Source organism: Hyperoodon ampullatus (genome assembly GCF_949752795.1).
Source record: "Hyperoodon ampullatus genome assembly, chromosome: 18".
In the NCBI taxonomy this organism is placed as follows: Eukaryota; Metazoa; Chordata; class Mammalia; order Artiodactyla; family Ziphiidae; genus Hyperoodon; species Hyperoodon ampullatus.
In genome coordinates, this window is record NC_136931.1 from 7,707,544 (window position 1) to 7,732,688 (window position 25,145).

General features: G+C 44.1%; 1 protein-coding gene across 1 annotated transcript; it reads left to right on the forward strand.

Moving 5' to 3' along the window:
* Positions 1-13,029: 13,029 nt before the first annotated feature.
* Positions 13,030-19,894, forward strand: LOC307066652 (uncharacterized protein C16orf46; the record flags this gene model as incomplete). The annotated part of the gene is made up of 2 exons (XM_079723868.1): positions 13,030-13,242; positions 18,881-19,894. Exons 1-2 carry the CDS (start codon positions 13,033-13,035, stop codon positions 19,892-19,894), a joined length of 1,224 nt encoding a protein of 407 aa, XP_079579994.1. The 5' UTR covers positions 13,030-13,032.
* Between the last annotated feature and the right edge of the window lie 5,251 nt (positions 19,895-25,145).

A 25,145-nucleotide genomic window follows, 5' to 3' on the forward strand; every position in this document is an offset into this window, starting at 1 on the left:
TTAAGTGTGTTATCATTCATGCATAGTCTGATGAGTGCTTATGAGGGTTCTCCCCAAAGCTGTGACTCGGGATCCAGGCTTCCTTCATTTTGTGATGCTACCAACTCAACGTGTGAATTCCAAGGTCATAGTGGGAGGAGAAGAGAGAACTGAAGGGGCACTTCACCTCTTAACTGTCTCATCCAGGAAGTGATATAATCAGTTCCACTCGTTCTGCTGGCTAGACTAGTCACAGGGCTCTAACACAACTGTAAGAGAGGCTGCAATGTAGGGAAAGACAATGGCTCTTTTGGGAGAACTAACTTTCTCACAGTGACCACGGAAATTTTCCCAACCTTCCCGTATGTTTTCTCATTAATAAAATTATACTAATAATCAGTAAATATGAGTTCCTCTCTTTCAGAGGTTCCGTATAGGTACCAGATTTAAATATATGTTGACTTTTATTTTTATTTAGCTGAGTTGAAACCAGTGTTTCTTGTATGTCATCTTTGTCTCGGAATTGTTCATTTCAATATAATGATTTCCATTCCCCTCCAGCCGTTATATTTTCTTTTCTGGCATTCTTCCAACCTTGATCACAGACAGCTGGTGGCTTGTATTGATTAGTAATAACGTGCACGTTTGACTGAGTCACTTTGAGCTGTCCCTTCCCACCTAGAGTGGGGTTGAAGCATTCTGAATAGACTGTGATCTCTAATAAAGAACAATAAAGACAGGGACCAGGTATGGATGTCCCTTGCACCCTTCTCAATGTGGCTAGACAGAGAGTCTCATACCGCCAGAACCATCAGACTGCTGCTTTCTGATTGGCATTGGACTCCCAGGAACAAGAATTTCCACACAATATCATGAAGAAAAGCATGCATGGACTTTAGAGTCAGAAAAACATGTCTGCAAATTCTTTGATCCTTCTCCCATGGAGAAGAAGTGGAGAGTGGGTGTCCCCTCCTCTTGTGTGTGGGATGACCTCAGTGGAGGGTCAACAAGTTGAGTCCAGCAAAAGTGAAACGATGTGACTTAGAAGGCTAGGTCGTAAAAGGCAATTCAGCTTCTGCCTATTCTAATATTGTAATGATATCAAACACTTGGCAAGCGTTAGTTGTCCTTCCTCTCCTCAAGCTTGTCTTTCTTCAACTAGTTTCCTGAGAAATAAGACTGACTCTGCAAAGCTATGGTAGAAATTGGTTGCAGCCCAGCATCTTTACATTTTGGTAATATATACCATATTATGAGTACCCTCTTTGAGGTAGAACAGAAAACTCAAGACCCCTGTACTACCTTGTAGCAAGGATTCTGGCATGTGACCTAGTTTCCACCAATTAGATGCACCCTCACAATACATGCATTGAGAAGTGAAAAACAGGAAGAAGTGGTCGTTTGCAAAGGGGTGAAAGAAAATTGTCGTGATGGTGGCAGAGGCATTTGATACTTTGGGGCTGGGGTGGCAGAGCTTTGGAATCCAATCCCGAGTGTCCTATTTCTGAAAGCTGAGTCAGTTACATATTTTGAATAAATAGTTCCAGGAACAAATTTTTCCTGACTTTATAGCTTCAAAGTCTGGATTTCTGACCCACTCTTCCCCTGAAGATTTTGTAGGCTACCTAATAACTTCTGATAATTTTGTTATTAAAAACCAATGAGGAGGGGCTTCCCTGGTGGCGCAGTGGTTGAGAGTCCGCCTGCCGATGCAGGGGACGCGGGTTCGTGCCCCAGTCCAGGAAGATCCCACATGCCGCGGAGCGGCTGGGCCCGTGAGCCATGGCTGTTGAGCCTGCGTGTCCGGAGACTGTGCTCCGCAGCGGGAGAGACCACAGCAGTGAGAGGCCCACGTACCGCAAAAAAAAAAAAAAAAAAAAAAAAAAAAACACCAATGAGGAATATATAAAATAGATAAACAAGAACCTACTTTATGGCACAGGGAACTATATTCAATATCTTGTAATAACCTGCAATGGAAAAGAATCTGAAAAGGAATATATATATATAAATCACTTGGCTGTAAACCTGAAAATAACACAGCATTTTAATCAACTATACTTCAATAAAAAGTTGTTTGTTATGAAAAAAAAAACAACTTGTGGTTACAGTCAAGAGAGGGAAGGGAAGAGAGACAAATTAGGAGTATGAGATTAAAAAAAAAATCAGTGAGGATTCTGTCATTTACAACAAAGGGCCCAACTCATAAAAATGTACACTTCCAATTTGAGCCTCAGATCCAATGACTGACATAACACTTATACAAGAATAACGTTGGGCTTCCCTGGTGGCGCAGTGGTTGAGAGTCCGCCTGCTGATGCAGGGGACATGGGTTCGCGCCCCAGTCTGGGAAGATCCCACGTGCCGCAGAGCGGCTGGGCCCGTGAGCCATGGCCGCTGAGCCTGCGCGTCCAGAGCCTGTGCTCTGCAACGGGAGAGGCCAGAACAGTGAGAGGCCCGCGTACTGCAAAAAAAAAAAAAAAAAAAGTCTCATAGTTATATGTAGTTTATAAAGAGCTCTCATGAGTTATTTTTTAATGTAAATTTTCATCTTTAATGCCAAACTCTTTTCCAAAGTATACCCATTTACTCTCCTACCATCGACATTTTACACTTTATCAACAGGTTTTTTTTAAACTTTACCAAAATTTTGGTTATGTTGTGCTATCTCAATTGACTTTTTGTGTAAAGTTCTATGAGTTTTAACATATATATAGACACCAATCTGTCCACCATTGCTATAGTTCTGTCTTTTTGAGAATGTCATATAGAGTATACACTCCTGTATACTGTAGAGCATGCAGTACAATTTTTTGAAAACGACTGGCTTCACTCAGCATAATGCCTTTGAGATTCATACATGTCATTATACGTAGAGAGACTTTGTTTCTTCTTATTGCTGAGTAGTTGTCCATTGTATTCATATACCAGTTTGTTTACCTGTTCACCTATTGAAGGATATTTGGGGTGTTTCCAGTTTGAGGCAATTATGAACAGAGTTGCTATAAATACTCATGTACAGATTTTGTGTGACTATAAGTTTTAATTTCTCTAGAATAGTAATCAAGAGTAAGATTGCTGTGTAGTTTGGTGAGTGTATGTCTCCCTTTATAAGAAATTGCCAGATTGTTTTCTAGAGGGGCTTTACCATTTTGCATTTCTACCAGCAATGTATGAGAATTCCGGCTGCTGCTTCCTTGCCAACAGTTGGTATTGTCAATATATATATATTTTTTAACATCTTTATTGGAGTATCATTGCTTTACAATGGTGTATTAGTTTCTACTTTATAACAAAGTAAATCAGCTGTACATATACATATATCCCCATAGTTCCTCCCTCTTGCGTCTCCCTCCCTCTCACCCTCCCTATCCCACCCCTCTAGGTGGTCACAAAGCACCGAGCTGATCTCCCTGTGCTATGTGGCTGCTTCCCACTAGATATCTGTTTTACATTTGGTAGTGTATATGTGTCCACGCCACTCTCTCACTTCGTCCCAGCTTACCCTCCCCCCTCCCCGTGTCCTCAATTCCATTCTCTACACCTGCCTCTTTATTCCTGTCCTGCCCTTAGTTTCTTCAGAACCTTTTTTTTTTTTTAGATTCCATATATATGTGTTAGCATACGGTATTTGTTTTTCTCTTTCTGACTTACTTCACTCTGTATGACAGACTCTAGGTCCATTCACCTCACTACAAATAGCTCAATTTCGCTTCTTTTTATGGCTGAGTAGTATTCCATTGTATATATGTGCCACATCTTCTTTATCCATTCATCTGTCAATGGACACTTAGGTTGCTTTGGTATATCCCTGGTAGTGGGATTTCTGGGTCACTATTTTTAATTTTAGCCATTTTAACACGTGGTTTTAATTTGCATTTCCCTAATGGCTACTGATGTTGAATGTCTTTTTATGTGCTTTTTTTTTATGGGGAATAATTGCAATCCCTGATCCCCATCACAAATGGGGTTCAACAGGTAACCCGCATCTGCCGGCATAGGGTAGGCACACACTGAGCTAGGCATCACAGACCTGTTATTGCTCAATCTTGGGTGGCTGAGTGCCATTTGTCCCTCTAAGAAGTATGTGCTTATTATATCCTCTTTGGTGAAGTGTCTGTTCAAGTGTTTTGTCCATCTTGTATTTGGCAAAATTAATTTTTCAATTTTCTATTTGTTGTTATTTTCTTACTATTGAGTTTGCAGAGTTCTTTACATATTCTGGATAGAAGTCCTTTATCAAATAAGCGATTTACAAATATTCTCTCCCAGTCTGTAGCTTGTCTCTTTTCATTATCCAACAGAGACTTTGGCAGAGTGAACGTTCATAATTTTAATGAGGACCAGTTTATCTATCTATCTATCTATTTATTTATTTTATGGATCATGCTTTTGGTGTCATGTCTAGTACACTTTGCCTAACCCCAGTTATTAAATATTTTCTGTATTTTCTTCTAAAAGTTATATAGTTTTATGGTTTATATTTAGATCTATGATCCATTTTGAGTTAATTTTTTTGCATATGAATGGCCAATTATTGCAACATTCTTGTTGAAAGACTGTTCTTTCTGCACTTAATGCTTTTTGCATCTTTGTCAAAAATCAATTGGCCGTGTTTATGTGGGCATATTTTTGAACCCCTTATTCTGGCCCATTGATCTGTTTGTCTCTGCATTCACCAATACCATACTGATTCCTATAATTTTATGGTAATTTTTGTGTGTTTGTTTGTTGTTTTGTTTTGTTTTTGAGTTTAAAAAGGTATTATTCTTTATTTTAAAAAATAGTGATAAAATATACATAACATAAAACTTACCATCTTCACTGTATTTAAGTGTACAGTTCAGTGGCATTAAGTACATTCACATTGTTGGTGCACCCATCACCACCATCCACCTCCAGAACGTTTTTCTTTCTTTTTTTTTTCACACACACACACACTATTTTACTTTTACAAGTGCTAAATAAACTGACACCAAGCATTGTAAATGGATGACCACAACAAAATACCATACTGATTCCTATAGTTTTATGGTAATTTTTTAAACTGGGTAATGTGATTCCTCAATTTTGTTCTTCATTTTCATAATTGTTTTAGCTATTATAGTTCCTTTTACATTTCCTAATAGATTTTAAAACCAGTTTGTTAATATCTATAATAAATCCTGCTCTAGATTCATATCTTGATATTCAGCAGTTATTCCTCCAACTTCTGCTTTGAAATTGTCTATCTATTCTTGGGCCTTTGTATTTTCACATACTTTTTTTTTTTTTTTTTTTTTTTTTTGCGGTACGCGGGCCTCTCACTGTTGTGGCCTCTCCCGTTGCGGAGCACAGGCTCCAGACGCACAGACTCAGCGGCCGTGGCCCATGGGCCCAGCCGCTCCGCGGCATGTGGGACCTTCCTGGACCGGGGCACGAACCCGCATCCCCTGCATCGGCAGGCGGACTCTCAACCACTGCGCCACCAGGGAAGCCCTCACATACGTTTTTGAATCCAGAAAATTGAAAACAGTTTTAAGAAAATAATTTTAACTTTATAGTCCTATCTTCCCAAGATCTAGGACTTCCCATTTCCAGGGGCCCTGGACTCTATTTTCAAAGACCACAAATGTCTACATTTTAGGTAGTGATATTTATAGTTATTAAAGGTCATTTGCTTTGTATCTCACCTCTGATGATACCAGACCAGTGTGGAACCAAGACATTACTACTGGTCACCAAAATCTGGCTTCCTTTTCCTTCTGGAGATAGAGGAGGAAGTATTATCTCCACTCCTCCTTGAAGTTAAGCAGTACCTTGTGACTTGTTCCAGTTAATCACATGGGGACTGAAGCCATATGAGTTACTTCTAGGCAGAAACATCTAAGAGCCAGTGATTCCCCATGTTTGCCATCACATTCTGCCATCGCAGTTGGCTACGGTTTCCCAGGATGGTGTCTCCATCAGTTCAAGTTCCAGGGTGAGGATAATGTGGAGCAGAGTCCAAAGCATCATACAGTGGACATGCAGCATGAGTTAGAAATCAATTCATGTGGGCTTCCCTGGTGGCGCAGTGGTTGAGAGTCCGCCTGCCGATGCGGGGGACACGGGTTCATGCCCCGGTCCGGGAAGATCCCACATGCCACGGAGCGGCTGGGCCCGTGAGCCATGGCCGCTGAGCCTGCACGTCCGGAGCCCGTGCTCCGCAACGGGAGAGGCCACAACAGTGAGAGGCCCGCATACCGCAAAAAAAAAAAAAAAGAAAAAAAGAAATAAATTCATGTTGTTTTTTACCACTGGAAAAAAAACCCTGGGATTGCCTGTTATTGCAGGATAACCTTGACTATCCTGACTAATACTAGGTAGCTGAGGCTAACAGACAGTGACCATGTCAAACTGAAGTATACCCAGGTAAGGCTGCCAGGGCAACCTTTTCCAAAAAGAACCTGACAGCTTAAGCCATATCGGGGGCAAACACACACAAAACAAACAAAAATTCAGAGTTTTATGGGCATTTTCAAATAGACCCATTTCTACTTTTGTTAAAATGATAAAGTAACTACATTATCACCTTACTGACCAAGGAAATACAAAGTTTCTTTCTGTAATAATGTAGCATACTCTATCTGTCTCTTCTTGTGTCTTCTGCTATCCCTTTTCTTAGCTTCTCTTCAGCTACTAGCCTTTTCGAAATGTCTTTGTGTTCTTGGTTGGGGTTGGGGGGGTGTCTCCTCTTTTCACGTAGGTTTCTCTCTGGGCAGCATTGTTTATTTGAAAATAGTAGATATGGTCATTGTTCCCAGTTTACAAGAATTTCAACCCCTGCCACCCTATTTTAACTTTCATCCAACACATCCATGAGCATAGCAACAGAAGACATGTCCTTTTGCTGGACTCCGCTGTAATAGCGGTGTGCCTCTGCCACCGGCCAGTGGCAGCTTAATGGAAATCTTTGTTCATTTCAGGAGCAGGACATTTGTATTCTAAGTTACAGATTGGTTAGGCTGTCAAAGCTCCATTGATTTTGCCAGATGTATAACAAAAAGGCATTTGGTAGTCTCTGTACTTCTTCATTCACAAACTACACCATCATAGTGCGGAGTCAGAGATCTGGAAGGTAATGCCTACTTTTTTTCCTCTGCATTTCAAGCCCTTTCTTTTGCATTCAGTAAATTCAATGAGAAGGCTTTGAGTACTTTGACTTATGAGTAGTTGGCCAATTATTTATGGAGTGTCTCCAAATCACCTTCGTAAGCTTTATTCTCTGATATTTTTTGACTTTGTGGTACATCTGTTCTCTTTATGTAAGTCCCTCTTCAAGGTCTTTACTCCAGCTTAAAATTATACAAACCATGTAATCTATTCTTTGATACATTTACTTCAGTTTGCTTAAGGTCAAAATTCATACTTCGCTCACTTCCACCATATTCTGATAACACGATGGCTTAAAAAAACATGTTATTATGGACAATTTCACAGTGACATAAAAGTAGAGAGAATAGTGCAATTAACCTCCGTGTCCTCATACCCTCTACAACAAACAGAATTTGTGGCTACTTTTATTTCCTCATTCTCTCTCTAACCATGGCCACACCCACCCCCTTGCAGGACTTTTGAAGCAAATCATAACGGCTTATGTTTAATTGGTAAAATAATAACCTACTTTACAGGTTTTTTGCTGATCACTTTCTTTCCGTTTCTGTTTTTTTTTTTTTGCAAAGTTATTTATTTTTGGCTGCGTTGGGTCTTCATTGCTACGCGGGCTTTCTCTAGTTGCCGAGAGCAGGGGCTACTCTTAGTTGCGGTGCAGGGGCTTCTCACCGCGGTGACTTCTCTTGTTGTGGAGCATGGGCTCTAGGACCACGGGCTTCAGTAGTAGTTGCACGCGGGCTCAGTAGTTGTGGCTCACGGGCTCTAGAGCACAGGCTCAGTAGTTGTGGCACATGGGCTTATTTGCCCTGTGGCATGTCGGATCTTCCGAGACCAGAGCTCGAACCTGTGTCCCCTGCATTGGCAGGTGGATTCTTAACCACTGTGCCACCAGGGAAATCCCATTTCTGTTTACTTTAAATGCTACTAGAAATGATATTTTCTGTATCTTACTGAATTTCCATAGGCTCTTAGACTCTCATTCATCTTCTTTATTTCATTTCCATATATCTTAAGTTCCTTGGATCAGTTTTTCTTTGGGTTTATTCTTGTTTATCCAAACATGTACTTCTGGGGCTTGCACCTCAGTCAAAATTTTCTTCTTTGTACATTTCAGTTCTAGCCACTTCAATAGCGTATGTCAGAGAATTTAATACCTTCTGGCATACATCTGTGTGCCTTCCTGCTTTGTACTCCAAATCCAATTTTCTAGTTGCACCTGCAAATGCATTTTCCCATGGGAGCATTTTCACTGTGATTTTTGTGTTTCCATGATGTAATTTTCTTGGAAAACATATGGACTTTTATTTATACTTTATACCAGTGATTCTTAAACCAAATCAGGTTGTAAAGCTCTGTGGAAATCAAGAAGTGGAAGAACATGAGTTCTGATTTACTTCAAATCTATAAACAAGGCGTCATTTTATCATCAGAAAATGAGTATTATATCACTGCAGATTTCTGCATTCCAACATAAAAGGAAAACTGCATGTAATTTGTAAGAAATCACATATCCACTCTTTCAGTTGACCTTTGATTGCTTCTTGCACATTTCTATTTGTCATCTCTTACATGAGCTGGAGGACAAGAATAGGCAATAAATCTTGAAGGCACAGGACTTCCCTGGTGGTCCAGTGGGTAAGACTGAGCTCCCAGTGCAGGGGGCCCGGGTTCCATCCCTGCTCAGGGAACTAGATCCTGCTTGCATGGCGCAACTAAGAGTCTGCATGCCACAACTAAGAGTCTGCGTGCCACAACTATGTTGCAACAGGATCCCACGTGCTGCAACTAAGACCCGATGCAGCCTAAATAAATAAATAAACTAATTAGATATTTTTAAAAATCTTGAAGTCATGTTTATAGGAGGAAAACTGAAAATTAAGATGATTCTTTACACTTACTGAAGTTTTTCTAGTTAGGAAAAGCCCATCAATATTCTGTTTTAGTACTGGAGCATCTTGACGCAGCTTGAGAACACCAGTGTTCCAGAGGAGCACCTAGCAACCTGGTATGCAGTAATCTGACCATTTGACGAAGAATACTGCATTTACCAACTCAGAGATGATACTTTGTTTTCAGTCATAAGGAGTCAGTATAGTTCCCATGATCCCCCATTAAATGAGCAAAGTACTTATATTGGGCTGGCCAAAAATTCGTTCAGGTTTTTCCGTAAGATGTTACAGGAGAACCCGAACGAACCCAGCCCAATAAAAATGTAGTATTTATAACAAATAAGTAAAGTGCATATAGCAGTGCCTGGCACATAGTAAGAGCTATGTAACAGTAAGTTTTATTATTAAATTATTGTTGTTACCTGGGTTTCCTTTGGCAGTTGGTAATATAATGTGACTGGAACCTCTTCTGGTGCCTTCACCAGGTCCTTCTTCTAACTTACTCTAGTTTTTGTTGTTGTTGATTTTTGTTTGTTTCTGTTTGTTTGTTTGGCTGTGGCATGAGGAATCTTAGTTCCCCGACCAGGGATCGAATCTGTGCCCCCTGCAGTGGGAGCGTGGAGTCCTAACCACTGACCCACCAGCGAATTCCCTCTACTGACTCTAAAATAGGGGCTTGGGCCTTCCCTGGTGGTGCAGTGGTTAAGAATCTGCCTGTCAATGCAGGGGACACGGGTTCGATCCCTGGTCCAGGAAGACCCCACAGGCTGCAGAGCAACTAAGCCCGTGTGCCACAGCTACTGAGCCTGTGAGCCACAACTACTGAAGCCCGCGAGCCTAGAGCCCATGCTCCACAAGAAGAGAAGCCACCGCAGTGAGAAGCCCGTGCACTGCCATGAAGAGTAGCCCCTGCTCTCCGCAGCTAGAGAAAGCCCACGCGCAGCAACAAAGACCCAACGCTGCCAAAAAAAGGGGGTGTGCTCACCTAATACCACATCTTTGGCCTCTGTGGTTCTTCTCTCTGGATATAGAGATAGAGATAGGGATATAGTCTTCCCCTTGGATTTCACATATTCTCTTGACATGTGAGAAGTAGATGGAGGATCTGGAGATGGTTAACCTGTAAGAGAAGAGTACATGGAACATTTTCATAGGGCTGTTGGGAGGCTAAGGCAGTGGCCAGTCTCTGAATCAATGATTCTTCAATCCTCTGTAGTGACAGACTGCTTTGTACCTCTGATGCAAGCCCTTCCTCCCCAAAATGATTGAGCGTTTGCAGAGGCATCATAGACCTCCAGAAACCCATCCGTGGATGGGAAGGCTGCTTCCTGCCTTGGTCTGGAGGGCAAAACAAGGACCAGGGAGTGGACGATGTTGAATGGGCAGGGAAAGAAGTCCTGGATCCATATAAGGATGCTCTTTCTAACAGAGTGGTAGTTCTCCAACTTTGCAGGATTTTACAATCACCTAGGGTGATTTTAAAAATTCTGTTGGCCAGGCTGTGCCCAGACCGACTATAATCAGAACTTCTGTGGGTATAGTCTGGGCATTTTTACTTTTTATAAAGCTCCCCAGATGATTCCAAGGTGCAGCCGAGTTCAGGAATCAGTAAATTAGAGTACTTTGCCATTGGGACAGTCTCTTTAAGTAGTGAGCACCTTGTCAATGGAGATACTTCAAGCACAGAACATTTTGCTTATTGATTTGAACATTCTAACTATACTTAATCTCTCCTAAACAGTATCTATTTCTTTGCTCTATTAACCTCAAGTTCACATTTATTTTATTATTTAAGAAATGACTTCGCTTTTGATTCTCTGCTTTTTTTCTTTCCAATTGTACACTTGTTAAGTCTATGGGTTCTGTGGTATTTGCATTTGTAATTCAAAATTACAAAGGTATGAGTGTACTTATAGGAGCTTCTTTGGCCTGGGCAGCAACTAAAGTGAAATTTCACAATATGAAAGGCCCAGGCTGGTTTGCACAATCTGTCTGGTCCTTAATCATACTTCTGTTTGGAAACAGAATAGTGTTTCTAGTTTTCAGTCACTTGTAATATCATTTCTTTCCCTTTCAGCTTTCATTCATTTCCTCTGATGTCATACTGGAAAAGATGAGGATGCCCAAAGATATTTGACCTTCCATAGATAAATGGAACCTTATTAGCATCAAAATGCCATTTTAAGCCTGTGTGAAAAAGCCAAAATAGTAATTAAACAGATATTGTTATAAGAAGTTGCTGATCTCTACCTAGACAGAAAGTGAAAATGTATGCTTCTGGCAGGGGTCACTTTGGCGTGAGAGAGCAAGGTGTGTCGTCCCCAGTGGCCTCTGTCTCATTACAAGCAAAGTTTTCCTCAGGAAGGCCCTGGCCATTCATCAGCAGTCATTGTGCTGATGTAATATTGGTGGTCATTGCCTGGGCATTAGAGTTCATCCACACATCTTGCGGGGTCCCCAGGAGGAACCCATCTGTGGGACTGTATTACAATCATGCTGGTTTTATAGATGAGCAAACAGACCTGGAAAAGTAACTTGCCCAACAAGACAGACAGCTAGGACATAGGATTGGAACCCTGGCTGATTGGAACCCGAGTCTGTGCTCTCCTGATAAGGATTATTAATTACTTTCCTAACACTTTGGCTGGCTTATGAATGCCAAGTCCTATTTTTCAAGCTCGAAAAACATCAGCTAAAGATAGACAGCAGCATCATCACCACCACCTACCACCACCACAGCCACCGACACCATTGTCAGCACCACCTACTCTATCAGTTCTCTAGGACTGCCACCACGAAGCACCACAGACAACAGAAGTTTACTGTCTCAGTTCTAGAGACTTGGAGTCCGAAGTCAAGGTGTTGGCAGGGTTCATTCCTTCTTTTTTTTTTCTGGGTTGTCTTTTCGCTTTTTTTGTTTGTTCGTTTGTTTTGACCACGCTGTGCAGCATGTGGGATCTTAGTTCCCTGACCTGGGATCGAACCTGTGCCCCCTGCATTGGGAGTGCGGAGTCTTAACCACTGGACCGCGAGGGAAGTCCCTCCCTTTTTTTTTGTTAAACTGAAGTATAATTGATTTACAGTGTTGTGTTACTTTCAGGTGTACAGCAAAGTGATTCAGTTATATATATATATTATAGATATAATATATAATTATATCTATAATATATATATTCTTTTTCAGAAAGAATATATATATTCTTTTTCAGATTCTTTTCCCTTATAGGTTATTATAAAATACTGAGTATAGTTCCCTGTGCTATAGAGTAGGTCCTTGCTGGTTATCTATTTTACACATGGCAGTGTGTATATGTTAATCCCAGACTCCTAATTTATCCCTCCCCCTGGGTTGGTACCTTCTGAGGCTGTGAGGGAAGGATGTGTTCCAGGCCTCTCTCCTTGACTTGTAGATGACCATCTCGTCCCTGGGTCTCCTCACATTGTCTTCCCTCTAAGCATGTCTGTGTCCAAAGTTTCCCTCTCTATGCGGACACCTTCATATAGGGTGGATGAGGGTGAACCAATTGACTTAGCTTTGACCACATTCTCCACCAGCTTCCTCAGAAGCCAAAGGATCCCCAAGCCGACATCCAGGGTTGTCTGGACAGGACAGAGGAGGTGGCTGGGATGCATCAGTCACACATAGCACGATGGTTCTCTTCATATTAGCACAGTATCATTTGGATGTTTTGGGAGTGGAGGGTAGGGATGCCTACTCTGTAGGGGCACTTGGTACCCCATCACGAGAGACAGAGACTGTGGTAACATCTTTCTACCCTCTTTTCTTCACTTCCAACTTTGGTCTTTAAATCCATCAGTCTTTAAAATTAGCCTTATCTTTTACAATGTCAATAGCTGGCAAAGGATGATTTTGTAATATTTCTTCTGTCTATTCCTGAACGTATCTTGAAGATATTTCACCTGAGTTGTTGAATTGCTTTTTAAAAAAAAAAAAATTAAATGCTAGGTTCAATTTGCATTTCAAACCACAGGAAGAAGATGTTAAAGACTTTCAGCAACCATCACAGTAATGGATCTCAGTCTGAAAAATGAGACTGAATTAGAAAATAGTGAAAATAATGAAATTCAAAGCACAGAAGAAACTGAATTAATCTATACTTGTCCAGATGAAAGAAGTGAAAAGAATCATGTTTGTTGTCTTCTCAATATCAGTGACATTACACTTGAACAAGATGAAGAAGCCAAAGAGTTTGTCATTGGAACTGGATGGGAAGAAGCAGTGAGTATTTTCTTGAGTTAGGTCTCTCGCATGTCAGTGTTTTGTCACAAGCCTTTTCTTTTACTATTTTCAAAAATAGTTACTATTGCCAAAAAAAAATGTGTAAATGATGAAATATAGAAACCTTTTGGAACAGAGGTAGAATGTTCATGATGATAATAGCTGTACCTTTTATTGAGTATTTATGGCCACTCACTATTGGCAAGCACAGTACTGAATGCTTTATATACATCAATTCATTCACCTTCTCAATAGTTCTGTGAGGCAGGTATTATGTGAAGCATAATATCGTGTGAGACAGCCTCACTTCTTGGACAAGGATACCAAAGCACCCAAAAGGTGAAATGTGTCAAAGATCACCCAGGCAGTGGTCAAGGCAGGGCTTGAACCCAGCTATTCTGGACTCCAGAACCCAAGCCACTTAACTTAACCCAAGCTACTTAATTCCCCAAGAGACCTGAGATTTTTTTTTTTTTTTTTTTTTTTTTTTTTTTTTTTTGCGGTATGCGGGCCTCTCACTGCTGTGGCCTCTCCTGCTGCGGAGCACAGGCTCCGGGCGCGCAGGCTCAGCGGCCATGGCACACAGGCCTAGCCGCTCCGCGGCATGTGGGATCTTCCCGGACCGGGGCACGAACCCGTGTTCCCTGCATTGGCAGGCAGACTCTCAACCACTGCGCCACCAGGGAAGCCCGAGACCTGAGATTTTTATCCTGGTGGTTCTACTCAGAACCCTGTGGATTTATTCTTAAACTATTCTTAGAATCAGTAATAGAAAAACAGTTCTAAATTTAGAACTGTAAGGGAATTTGGTCTAATCCAATGATTCTCACTTGGTAGTGTCACACTGGTGGGGAGGGAGAGTGGATGCTACTGGATGTAGTGGGTAGAGGCCAGGGGTGCTGCTCCACATCCTACAATGCCCGGGGTGGCTCCCACTGCAATAAATGGTCCAGCCTTGGGGCTTCCCCTGCGGTCTAGTGGTTAAGACTCTGTCCTTCGGGGCTTCCCTGGTGGCGCAGTGGTTGAGAATCTGCCTGCCAATGCAGGGCACACGGGTTCGAGCCCTGGTTTGGGAGGATCCCACATGCCACGGAGCAACTAGGCCCGTGAGCCACAACTACTGAGCCTGTGCGTCTGGAGCCTGTGCTCCGCAACAAGAGAGGCCGCGACAGTGAGAGGCCCGCGCACCGCAATGAAGAGTGGCCCCCACTTGCCACAACTAGAGATAGTCCTCGCACAGAAACGAAGACCCAACACAGCAAAAATAAATAAATAAATAAATTAATTAATAAAAGAAAGTTGTTGTATGTAGAAAACTTAAAAAAAAAAAAAAAAGACTCTCCTTCTATTGCAGGGGGTACATGTTCGATCCTTGGTGGGGGAACTAAGATCCCACATGCCACGAAGCCAAAAAAAAGAAAAAAGAAATGATCCAGCCTTGTCTTAGCTTGGGCTGCTGTAATAGAATACCATAGACTGGGTAGCTTAAGCAACAGACATTTATTTCTCAGTCCGAGGTCAGGGTGCCAGCATGGTCGGGTTCTTGGTGAGAGCCCTATTTCAGTTTATTTTATTATTGTTTGGCTGTGCCATGCAGCATGCGGGATGCAGGATCTTTAGTTCCCCAACCAGGGATCGAGCCCTTGCCCCTGCAGTGGAAGTGTGGGGTCTTAACCACTGGGCTGCCAGGGAAGTCCCCTCCTTTTCTTATAAGGGCACTAATCCCATCATGAGGGCCCTGCCATCTTGACCTCATCCAACCCTAATACCTCCCAAACACCCACCTCCAAATACCATCACACTGGGGATTAGGGTTTCAACATAGGAATTTGCCGGGGGAGGGTACACAAACACGCAACCCATAAAAAGCCCCCAATGTTGGTAGTGCCAATGTTGAGAAACCTTGATCTAATTGGTTTATTTTATAAATATGGAAACTGAGGCCAAAATAAGGCAGAGTGACTCTACCCAAGTCCACTTGACAGTTGCAAGAATGTGTCTTCGGAGCCTCCTCTGGTGCTCTCTCTACTGTACGCCCCCCACCACCACACCTCGTTAAGCGTATATGACCTGCCATACACCCGCCCCAGATCAGGTAAGTCAAGGTGGTAGAGAGTTCTATTTAAGCGTGGAAAACTTTCTAAGCTTAGAAGTTAGAAGGTTCAGTTTACTATTCAAGGTAATTACTTTGAAGTATACATCCAAGGGCTGTAGGAAAATAATTTTCTTTTAATTGGAAAAATTGCCCCGTTCCCCTTGCTGAGAGTACGTTTGCTGTTCACACTCTGTCTGGTGTGGCCATTTCCTCCTGCCTGCTGCCTGCTACTCTTTGCTCTCTCTGCCCAGCCCCCGACCCCTGCCCACCCAGCCCTACCCCACCTCTCAGACAGCCTTGGCTCAGGAGGGTTGACTGAGGTCTGTCCCCGCCCCCTGCAAAGGCTGGCTTCCTGCACTGGCTCATGGCCCCCTGACCCTTTCTGTGTTGGTGCCAGGGACCCCTGGGCCAGCATTTAGAGGAGGACAGAGTACACTTTGCTGGTAGCAATTCGTGAGAGTTTCTTATGCTCGCAGAGCCAAGGGACCTCACAGGAGGCAGAGGATGGGATGCCTCAGGGCTGCACAATGTTGACCCGGGCTGACCCAGTGCAGGAGCTTTTCCTATCACTACCCTGCTGTTTCTCCCCGTGGCAGCCTGTGGACGCCCACACCACTTGGCGGCTCTGTGGACACTCAGTCAGGAAGGAGGCACAGTCACCTTGCACTGCAGCTGGGCTCGAAGTCCTGGCAGACATCCAGACCTTTTTGGAAACACCTAGCTTACCTGTGACACCTCACCTGTAAGGACCAAAAAGGCAAGGTGTCATTGCCCCCTGCCCTGGGACTTGGATCCCCTGCCAGGCCATCTGAATACCCCGGAGATGTAGATCCTCTGTATCAGCCTCGACCCAAGGCTCATGTGGGGTGCCTTTTTTTTTTTTTTTTTTTGGCCGTGCCTTGCAGCTTGCTGGATCTTGGTTTCTGGACCAGGGATTGAACCCGGGGCCTCTGCAGTGTAAGCGCCGAGTCCTAACCACTGAACTGCCAGGGAACTCCCATGTGGGGTGCTTTTTATTGTATTTATTTATTTTTTAAAAAAGATATATTTATTTTATTTTTTAATTAATTTATTTTTGGCTGTGTTGGGTCTTCGTTGCTGCACGTGGGCTTTCTCTAGTTGCGGCGAGCGGGGGCTACTCTTCACTGCGGGATTCTCACCGCGGTGGCTTCTCTTGTTGCGCAGCGTAGGCTCTAGGCACGCGGACTTCAGTAGTTGTGGCACACAGGCTCAGTAGTTGTGGCGCATGGGCTTAGCTGCTTCGCGGCATGTGGGATCTTCCCGAACCAGGGATCAAACCCATGTCCCCTGCATTGGTAGGAGGATTCTTAACCAGTGCACCACCTGGGAAGTCCCTGGGGTGCTTTTTAAAATCTACCTTCCCGGGAATTCCCTGACCCTTCCCAAGCCCCTCCCCTGAGTACTGGCTTAGTAGGTTGGGGTGGGCCTTGGGACTCTGGATTTTGAAAAGCAGCTCAGGTGACTCTTAGGGTCAGGCAACTGGGGAGCCTTCCGCTGACTCAGTTGGGCCTGTTTAATAGATTCAGAAAGACAAAAGCTCAGGGGTTGCTCCACATTTTAGGCTCCCCTCACTCAACATCCCGTTAAGCCAGAGTTGGCCTTTTCCACACACACAGCCTGGAGACAAATCCCCTTGCCTGGCTGGAGGTGGGGACCAAGCGACTTGCCTCACTCCACCAAAGCCACCATCTGGAGAGAGGCTGTCAGCCTGAGGACCTGTTAGCAAATGGGCTGGGACCCTTGCTTTTCTGTAAAAGCTGGAAAACCACCTGGGGAGCCAGGGTGAGGTGTGAGGCAAGCAGCATGGTCCTCTTGAAGATGCAGTGCCGACCCTGCAGCACGTGACGGGACGGGGTTCCCGGAACAGAGGCAGAGGGAGGGGGAAGCTGGGGAAGATGTGCTCAGGCTGACTCAGCGTGCAGTGCTGGAGAGCGGCCTTGTAGCCGTCCAAGAACTGGGACTTCACTATGCTAAAGAAAATGTTTTTTTTTTTTTTTTTATGAGAACATATTCAAGGCTTCAGCAGCACGGCTTTGGGAAGAGCTAGGCCTGTGGAATAAGAAAGTATCGGACTCCAATAGCACTTACTAGACTTTTTAAAAAAGTGATGCTGCAGGCTTCCCTGGTGGCCCAGTGGTTAAGAATCCGCCTGCCAATGCAGGGGACACAGGTTTGAGCCCTGATCTGGGAAGATCCCACCTGCCACGGAGCAACTAAGCCTGTGCGCCACAACTACTGAGCCTGCGCTACTGAGCCTGCGCTCTAGACCCTATGAGCCACAACTACTGAGCCCTCGTGCCACAACTACTGAAGCCCGCGTGCCTAGAGCCTGTGCTCCGCAACAAGAGAATCCATCGCAATGAGAAACCCACCCACCGCAATGAAGAGTAGCCCCCGCTCGCTGCAACTAAAGAAAGCCCGCGCAGAAAGAAGACCCAACGCAGCCATAAATAAATAAAAATAAAGTTCCCTTTAAAAAATAAAAAAATAAAAAGGGGTGCTTCTTGACACGAATTTCTAACAGGAATTTGGGAAGCTGACCATGTGAGGTGAGAGGGTCTGGAGGGTGAGAAGGGGATGATGGGAAAGGGATGTTTTTGTGCAGGAGGACCAGAGGCTGGCCCCATCTTCAGGCCCGGGAGACAATGCTGCTCCTCACAGGCTCTCCTTGTCCTCTGCTTGGGGACGCACAGACCTCCTGAATGTGCCAGCACTTGTTGGCTGTAAGGATATTTTGAGCCTCAGTTTCCTCCTCTGAAACCTGGATATCAGAATACCTAAATTGTAGCACTCCTGTGAGGATTAAATGAACGAATACCAAGAAAGCCTCAGCTCAGTGCCTGGAACATAGTAAAATTGTGGGAGCTATTTTTGCTTTTTTTTTTTTAACATATAAGGTTGCCAGATTTAGCAAATGAAAACACAAGGCACCCAGTTTGAACTTGACTTTCGGTAAACCTAATTTGTGTAAGTATATCCCGAATGTGGTCTTGTATTTTTATCTAACAGCTCTGTTTACCTGTGACCTCTGTGGCAGGGTCAGCCAGGGGACTCCGGGTGTGGCCGCGGGCATGGGTGTGCCCGGGCCCTGCTGACCCCGCATCTGCCTCCGCTCCTCTGCCTTTCCTTCAGCCTCTCCGAGCAGCCGTCTCCCGGGTGTGGTAAACAGAGCCTGCATTACAAGAAAGCCTGGCAGGGGAAACAAGAACAAACAGTTTTGATTTTATTTTAAAAATTCTGAATTTACTTTAATGCACATCTAAAAAAATGTAGAGTCAGCACATCAATGTGGCCATTTATAGATACTATCGCTTCGTATTTTCGTCTTTAAAAATACTGTTACAAGTACTATTGCTTAGTATGAGGCTAAACTAGGCATGAAAAATTAAAACTAAAACATTGAAGTCAATTTTTAGAGAAATATTGATTTAAATAGGACAGCCAAACTGGGAATGGGGCCAAAGTAGGGGCAACTGGAGTCTAGGCAGCTCAGCCGAGGGTAACACGCTGTTTTATTTGCAGGTCCGAGGCTGGGAAAGGATTTCTCCAACTGCCTGCATCTGGCCCAGGAAGAAGCTTAAAAAGGCGAAGATGGGAGAAAGTGCCAGCAGCTGTTTACTCTGTGTCAGCCTCTCCCAAGGGAGCCTGGAGGCCAGGCTTCAGTCGGAGGCGGGGAAGTTGGAGTCGGCGGCTTCAGCTCCGGTTGAGGCAGGGCCGGAGAAGGATGGAGGCAGCCTCTCCCAGACTCCGGGCCCCCCGCCAGGCCCCACCACTGCCTACCGGGAAGTTAACAGGATCTGCCTTCCCACTTACAGTCAGGGAGAGAAAAAAAGTCTGCAAATAAAAGAGTTTATTGGGTGCCTGGAAGACTGGGCCACTCCCGAGGCTGTGAGGGGCAACGACCCCGGAAGCCCCAGCGGAGGCGCTGACGGCAGTGCCTCCGTAGCAGACTCCTTGACTTCCAAGGCCCTTTTAGTTCTACCTGCCCTGAAGGCTTCACCCCCAAATGGCTTGGATGTGCCGGGTAAGAAGAGTCAGAACTTTTTCTTGCAGCTGGAAGAGAAGGGGCCGAGCGTGGCGAAGGATGAGCGAGTGGCTTGTGCATACGGAGTGAAAACAGTCGACGGGACAGGTGAAAAGAGGCCCACTGAGCTGGCCAAGCACCACAAGGGGAAGGAAACGCAGCCTGTCCCCACCCCGGTGGTCCGGACATCCCTGCTGGCCGGGCCCGAGCCCTGCTGCCTGCCCTGGTCTCTCCTGCCTGAAAAACACCTGGTGTGCCCTCCCCACCACAACAGTGTTCGCTATCTCGCCACCCTGCAGCTTGTGCAGAAACAACGAGTGCAGACCTACAAAGCCAGATACAAAGCCAGGGAGCCGAGACCTCCCGTGAAAACCCCACAGCGCATTCTCACAGCGGCCAAGCCGGCAAACAGGCCCCAAACGCTGGAGACCAAAGTGTTCTCAAGACCTCTCTTGCCGTCCCTCAAGGTGAGCAGAGTTGTTATGGCCGTTCCCACGCACAGACTCCTCTGAGTTGCCACGATGTAATTCCCTGGGAATAAGCGCCGTCTGAAAGGTGTTCATCTTCTCTTCCCTCTCTCCCTCCTGCCCCGACCCCAGTCTCTTCCTCGTCCTCCTCCTCGTCTTCTCGTACACTTTTCCCTCCCCCTCTCCCCTGGTGCTTTTTTATAGTATAGTCAGGGGAAAGTGAACCTCATTAAATGGGTTATGATGTGCTCTCGAAGCCCCGATATTTATGTGTTACCTGCTTCTATCGCTTAGCCGTTTACAAAACGCAAACTGGTAATGCCAGTCTCAGCCTCTGCCTGACTTATCTCTGCCCTGGAAGACAAGTGGATGGTGGGGAATCTGAAGGGCCTCCCTCAGGGACGCCCCCATGCCAGCCCTGAGCCAACCCGCAGGGGCTCTTTCTGCCCCCTCAACCCCAGTGCCTTAAGCCAAGGGTACTGGGCGTGTGTAGACCATATCGTTTCTTGATCTTTTGAACCTGGCAGATGTCTGTCTGTTGCCGCATTTTCTCTTGCAACAAAGATCTGCTTTAATAGAAACAATGTTATAAGAGAAAAATTCCAGCCCGTGTCCAAATGAATATCCTCTGTCCAAGGTGGCGTATCCTTATATTATATCCATGGATGTACGGTATCCCTTGTTTCCTATATGTCCCAGATTTCATATATTATAGCCTCATGCTCGTCTCAGATTTCATATATTTCATATAATATAGCCTCATGCTAGTCTCAGATTTCATATATTTCATATATTATAGCCTCATGCTAGTCTCTGTGTCTGGGAAGTTTTTCCTACCATTGTACAAAATTCATCTTGGGAGGCAGGTTAAGAATAATTATTTTTTTTTTAAATGTCACTGTGATTATTGTCAGCACACATGCTTCCTCCAGTCTTACCTTATAACTACTATTTGGGAACTCGACAACCCCAAACAGACAAGCATGGAATGCGGCTGTGACTTTCTTCCTTCTTCCATTTTTCCTCTCCCCTCATTTCACCCGAGTGCATATTTCCTGAAGTTGTATATAAATTAAACTTTTGTAAATGAGTTATATTTTAAATGTGACGCGACAATGCTATGTAGAGAAATGCTCTGAAGAACGATTTTGTAATATGCATAATCATTTAGCCGCTCTGTAATTACATAGTTGGCATGTGCTTAAGGTAGGTTGTACTTGACCTCTTTCCATCTCCTAAATGATGGGCAGACAGAATATATGACTGTATTTGTAAACATCTGCTTTCCATAACTGGTCTTTGTGATGTCTTGTCTGTCTAAGTTTAGGTTTTTTGGTTTTGTTTTGTCTTTACAAAACACCAGAAATGCAGAAGTGACTATAGTACAACCGTCACTGAAAGGTGTATTTTGCCTTTTGAGGTCATACACTTTACAGTCTAGAAGCAAACAGGTTCTACTCATTCTTTCTTCTCTGAATGAAGAAACCATCTGGATTCATCCCCAAGAAGAGGCCCTGATTTCCCACTGTGTCTGGACAGTGGGGATCTTGGACCCAGTACTGTTTGAGGACCCTCCAGCTCTGGCAGCCTGCCCACCTGAGTCAGTGGTTCTTCAAGCCCCTCTTTGTAAGCTGCAGAATAATGAATAAGCTCACTATGTAAAGCAGTCAAAAATGTTTGATTGGGAGGGAAAAAGTATCCACCAGTATGAGGGACAAAGCCCACCTGCTCAGCCCAGATGTACTTACCTGTTGAAATCTGAGGCAGCTTGAACTGATCCAAGTTACAACATCATGTTTTTTTCTTAAGAAAAACTCATTTTTGAGATAAGGGTTATAAATTCTATAGCTTTGGGGGTGAACATAATAATTTAGAATTGAGGAGAGCCAGTTTGAACAAAGGAAGGGCCAAATTTAAAGGTTTGTAGTATCTTTTTTGAGCAAATAATTTGGTCAACAAAATGTTGACTAGAAGATACCTCTGTGAATAGACAAGAATGCTTTGCATTTGGCATCTTTTTCTTTAGGTAATTATTCAAGTACCTGTTAAAGGCCCTCTGGGATCTTAACTGTGTTAGCCTTGGTTTAAATTGTTTCTCTGTGGATAGTCACTCTAGGCCTTGTCCCAATTTCTATTCAGATTAAATCAGGACATCCGAACTGGTCTTTGATGTCCAAGTTTAGATAAAGGCTAAATGTTTACTAGAATGCAGCCCCCCTTAGGGTTCTAGGTCACTAACAAAAATCCTGCCATTTTAAGGAGTTAATAAGCATGTTATAATTCAGTGCCAATGGCCCTCTTCTGACCTCCAGGTGATGATCTCAGTTAGGTTTTGATTCCTCTAGTCCTTCCCAAACCAAGCATGGAGGGCTCTGTGTTTCACCCCTCATTCTGTTATGTTTGGCTGTCTCATTAGTAAAGCTTTCCAAACCCCTATTCTTTTTTGAAATTTAAAAAATCACCGAGTGGAACAGTGGCAGCACCCGACAGAGGGCTCCTGCAGGGCTTGAGGTCAACTACTGGGTGAGGCCAGGCTGAGGTCTGGGGATGCTCCTGGGCAAGGGCAGGGCCGTAGGGGCTGGAAACCTCAGAAAGAGAACATATAGATCTGACAGACGAGGGACAAGGCCAAGGGAAGACTAAGTCAGAATAAGACCCGGCGACATTTGGACAAGTATGTAGGGCTTTGGCTACTCAGGGAGACTTTCCCTAATTTTTAGCTATGTTCTTTTTATTCTGGACTTTGCCCCCTATTGTGAAATTTACCTGTACTTCCAGGACCATGCTATAAAATGACTTGAACCCAGAATCAAATTTGCTTTCAACCTCTCCCGAAGTGCCGGAGCCCCAGCCCGTCTCCCTGCGGGCTCCCCCAGCTGGCCAAGCAGGCCGAGCTGCACAGTTGGAGTCCTCGCATCTGGGACTTTTTGGGTGTCTGGGCTTGGGTCCAGTGCAGCCTTAGTGCTGCAGTTTAGGGGCTATGGAAAAGTCAGATGGGGAAGAAACGGGCTCCTGTGGCTGTGACTGAGGGCAGACGAGGGTGGTCCCTGGTACCACGGGCAAGATTCTCCCACTGTCTGCCAGACTAACTGGGGCACTGGAGCCAGGAGAGATTCAGTGCTGTGCCCTTGATGCCCAGGCTAAACTCTGACCTGAGCTCCACTAGCCGGTCACATGATACAATAATTCAACTTGAATTGTCAAGGCACTGTTCTAAGAGTTCAAAGCCTCTTCTGGGTATTATCTCTTTTTATCCTGAGCAAATTCATGAGGGTTGGGGATCATTTTCTCCTGTGACCCAAGGAGAATCCAATCAACAGAGAGCTTGTGCTTAGTCAGGCCTGGTGTGCACCTTGGGCATCTGAAGGTGCCAACTTATCTCCAAGGTGAGGGAACAGCTGGAGCACTGGGTGGAAAGTATCACATAAGGCAGGAAGGAAGGCTTCAGAATGTCATTCCTTCCTGTAAGATGGGAACAGTTTGACATAGGATGTGGTGAAGACGAGGAGGTAATGTATGTAAAACAAATCAAATAGAGGTTTGATCTGTGGTTTTCCTGAATGTGGGGATCAGATCAAATACAAATAGCTGGATCATTTCTCTTTAATGAATGCCTGGCTGTTCAAAATCACCTAGAAATCCTGTGGGCATGGCCAGTTGTCATTTGGAGTTTGATGGGTCTTCACTCTTTAAAAGTCCTCAGAACTCAGCTTCCTAACTTGTCGACTCAGGGTCCTTGCTTGGGACTCCTGTTAATCCATGGGCCATCTTCATTCCCTGGCCCTTTTCCTCATCCTGTTTTGCTTGAATTTCCACTGCACCAGTCTAAACACCATTGCTCTGCAGATTTATACCATGCCTCTCATACTGATTTTGTGTCACCTTGAGGTGTTATAGCAAAAAATTTACTTTTCAAGTTTAATCTCCCAGATCAAAGCTATTGTATATCTTCCTGAGCACAGCCTTAGGATAGCTCCAGTGCAACAAGTAAAACTAGCACCATCACCCTTTTTCCTAAGAGCTGAGAACTAGACTTTTTTTTTTTTTTTTTTAATAGACCAGCTTTCCCCCTGGACATTGTTGACTCTGCCCTATAAAATGAGGGGATTAATACCTAGGGTCCTTCCTAATTCTGTCATTTAAGTGCAGTTAACTTGACTGTAAACATTACCAGACACTCAAAATGTGAACAGTTCTTTTTGTCACAGATTTGCGATCAGACTTCCTCTGGATGCTGGCTTTTGTAGTGTGAAATTAAAAAAAAAAAAATCTAAATGAATTTCAATTTGTACATTTCAAAAGTTGTTTATAGTAAAAATCCTAAAGAGATTAAGAAAATAATTTTTTTTACATAAGACTATGAGAATTCAACTTTACTAACACATTTTTATAAACAACGCACGTACTTTTTCTTATTTATTTATTTATTTTTTTTTGCGGTACGCGGGCCTCTCACTGTTGTGGCCTCTCCCGCTGCGGAGCACAGGCTCCGGATGCGCAGGCTCAGCGGCCATGGCTCACGGGCCCAGCCGCTCCGCGGCATGTGGGATCTTCCCGGACTGGGGCACGAACCCGTGTCCCCTGAATCGGCAGGCGGGCTCTCAACCACTGCGCCACCAGGGAAGCCCCTTTTCCTTTTTTTTAAGACAATTTTTTAGAGCAGTTTAAAGTTCATAGCAAAATTGAGAGTAAGGTACAGAGTGTTTACCCATATGCCCCCTGTCCCCCCGCACAGATGCACAGCCTCCCTCAGGATCAGCATACCCAGAGTGTGGACATTTGTTACAAATGATGAACCTACGCCGATATGTCATATCACTTAAAGCCCACAGTTTACATCAGCGTCATTCTGGGTATTGTATGTTCTGAACACACATACTTTTTTTTTGAATTTTTGAATTTTATTTATTTTTTATACAGCAGGTTCTTATTAGTTATTTTATACTTATTAGTTATTTATCTATTATATATATTTTTTATTAGTGTATATATGTCAATCCCAATCTCCTCATTCATCCCACCACCACCACCACCCCCCCAACCGCTTTCCCTCCTTGGTGTCCATACATTTGTTTTCTACCTCTGTGTCTCTATTTCTGCCCTGCAAACTGGTTCATCTGTACCATTTTTCTAGGTTCCACATATATGCGTTAATATACGATATTTGTTTTTCTCTTTCTGACTTACTTCACTCTGTATGAGTCTCTAGATCCATCCACGTCTCTACAAATGACTCAATTTCGTTCCTTTTTATGGCTGAGTAATAGTCCATTGTCAGAAGATATGTACCATATCT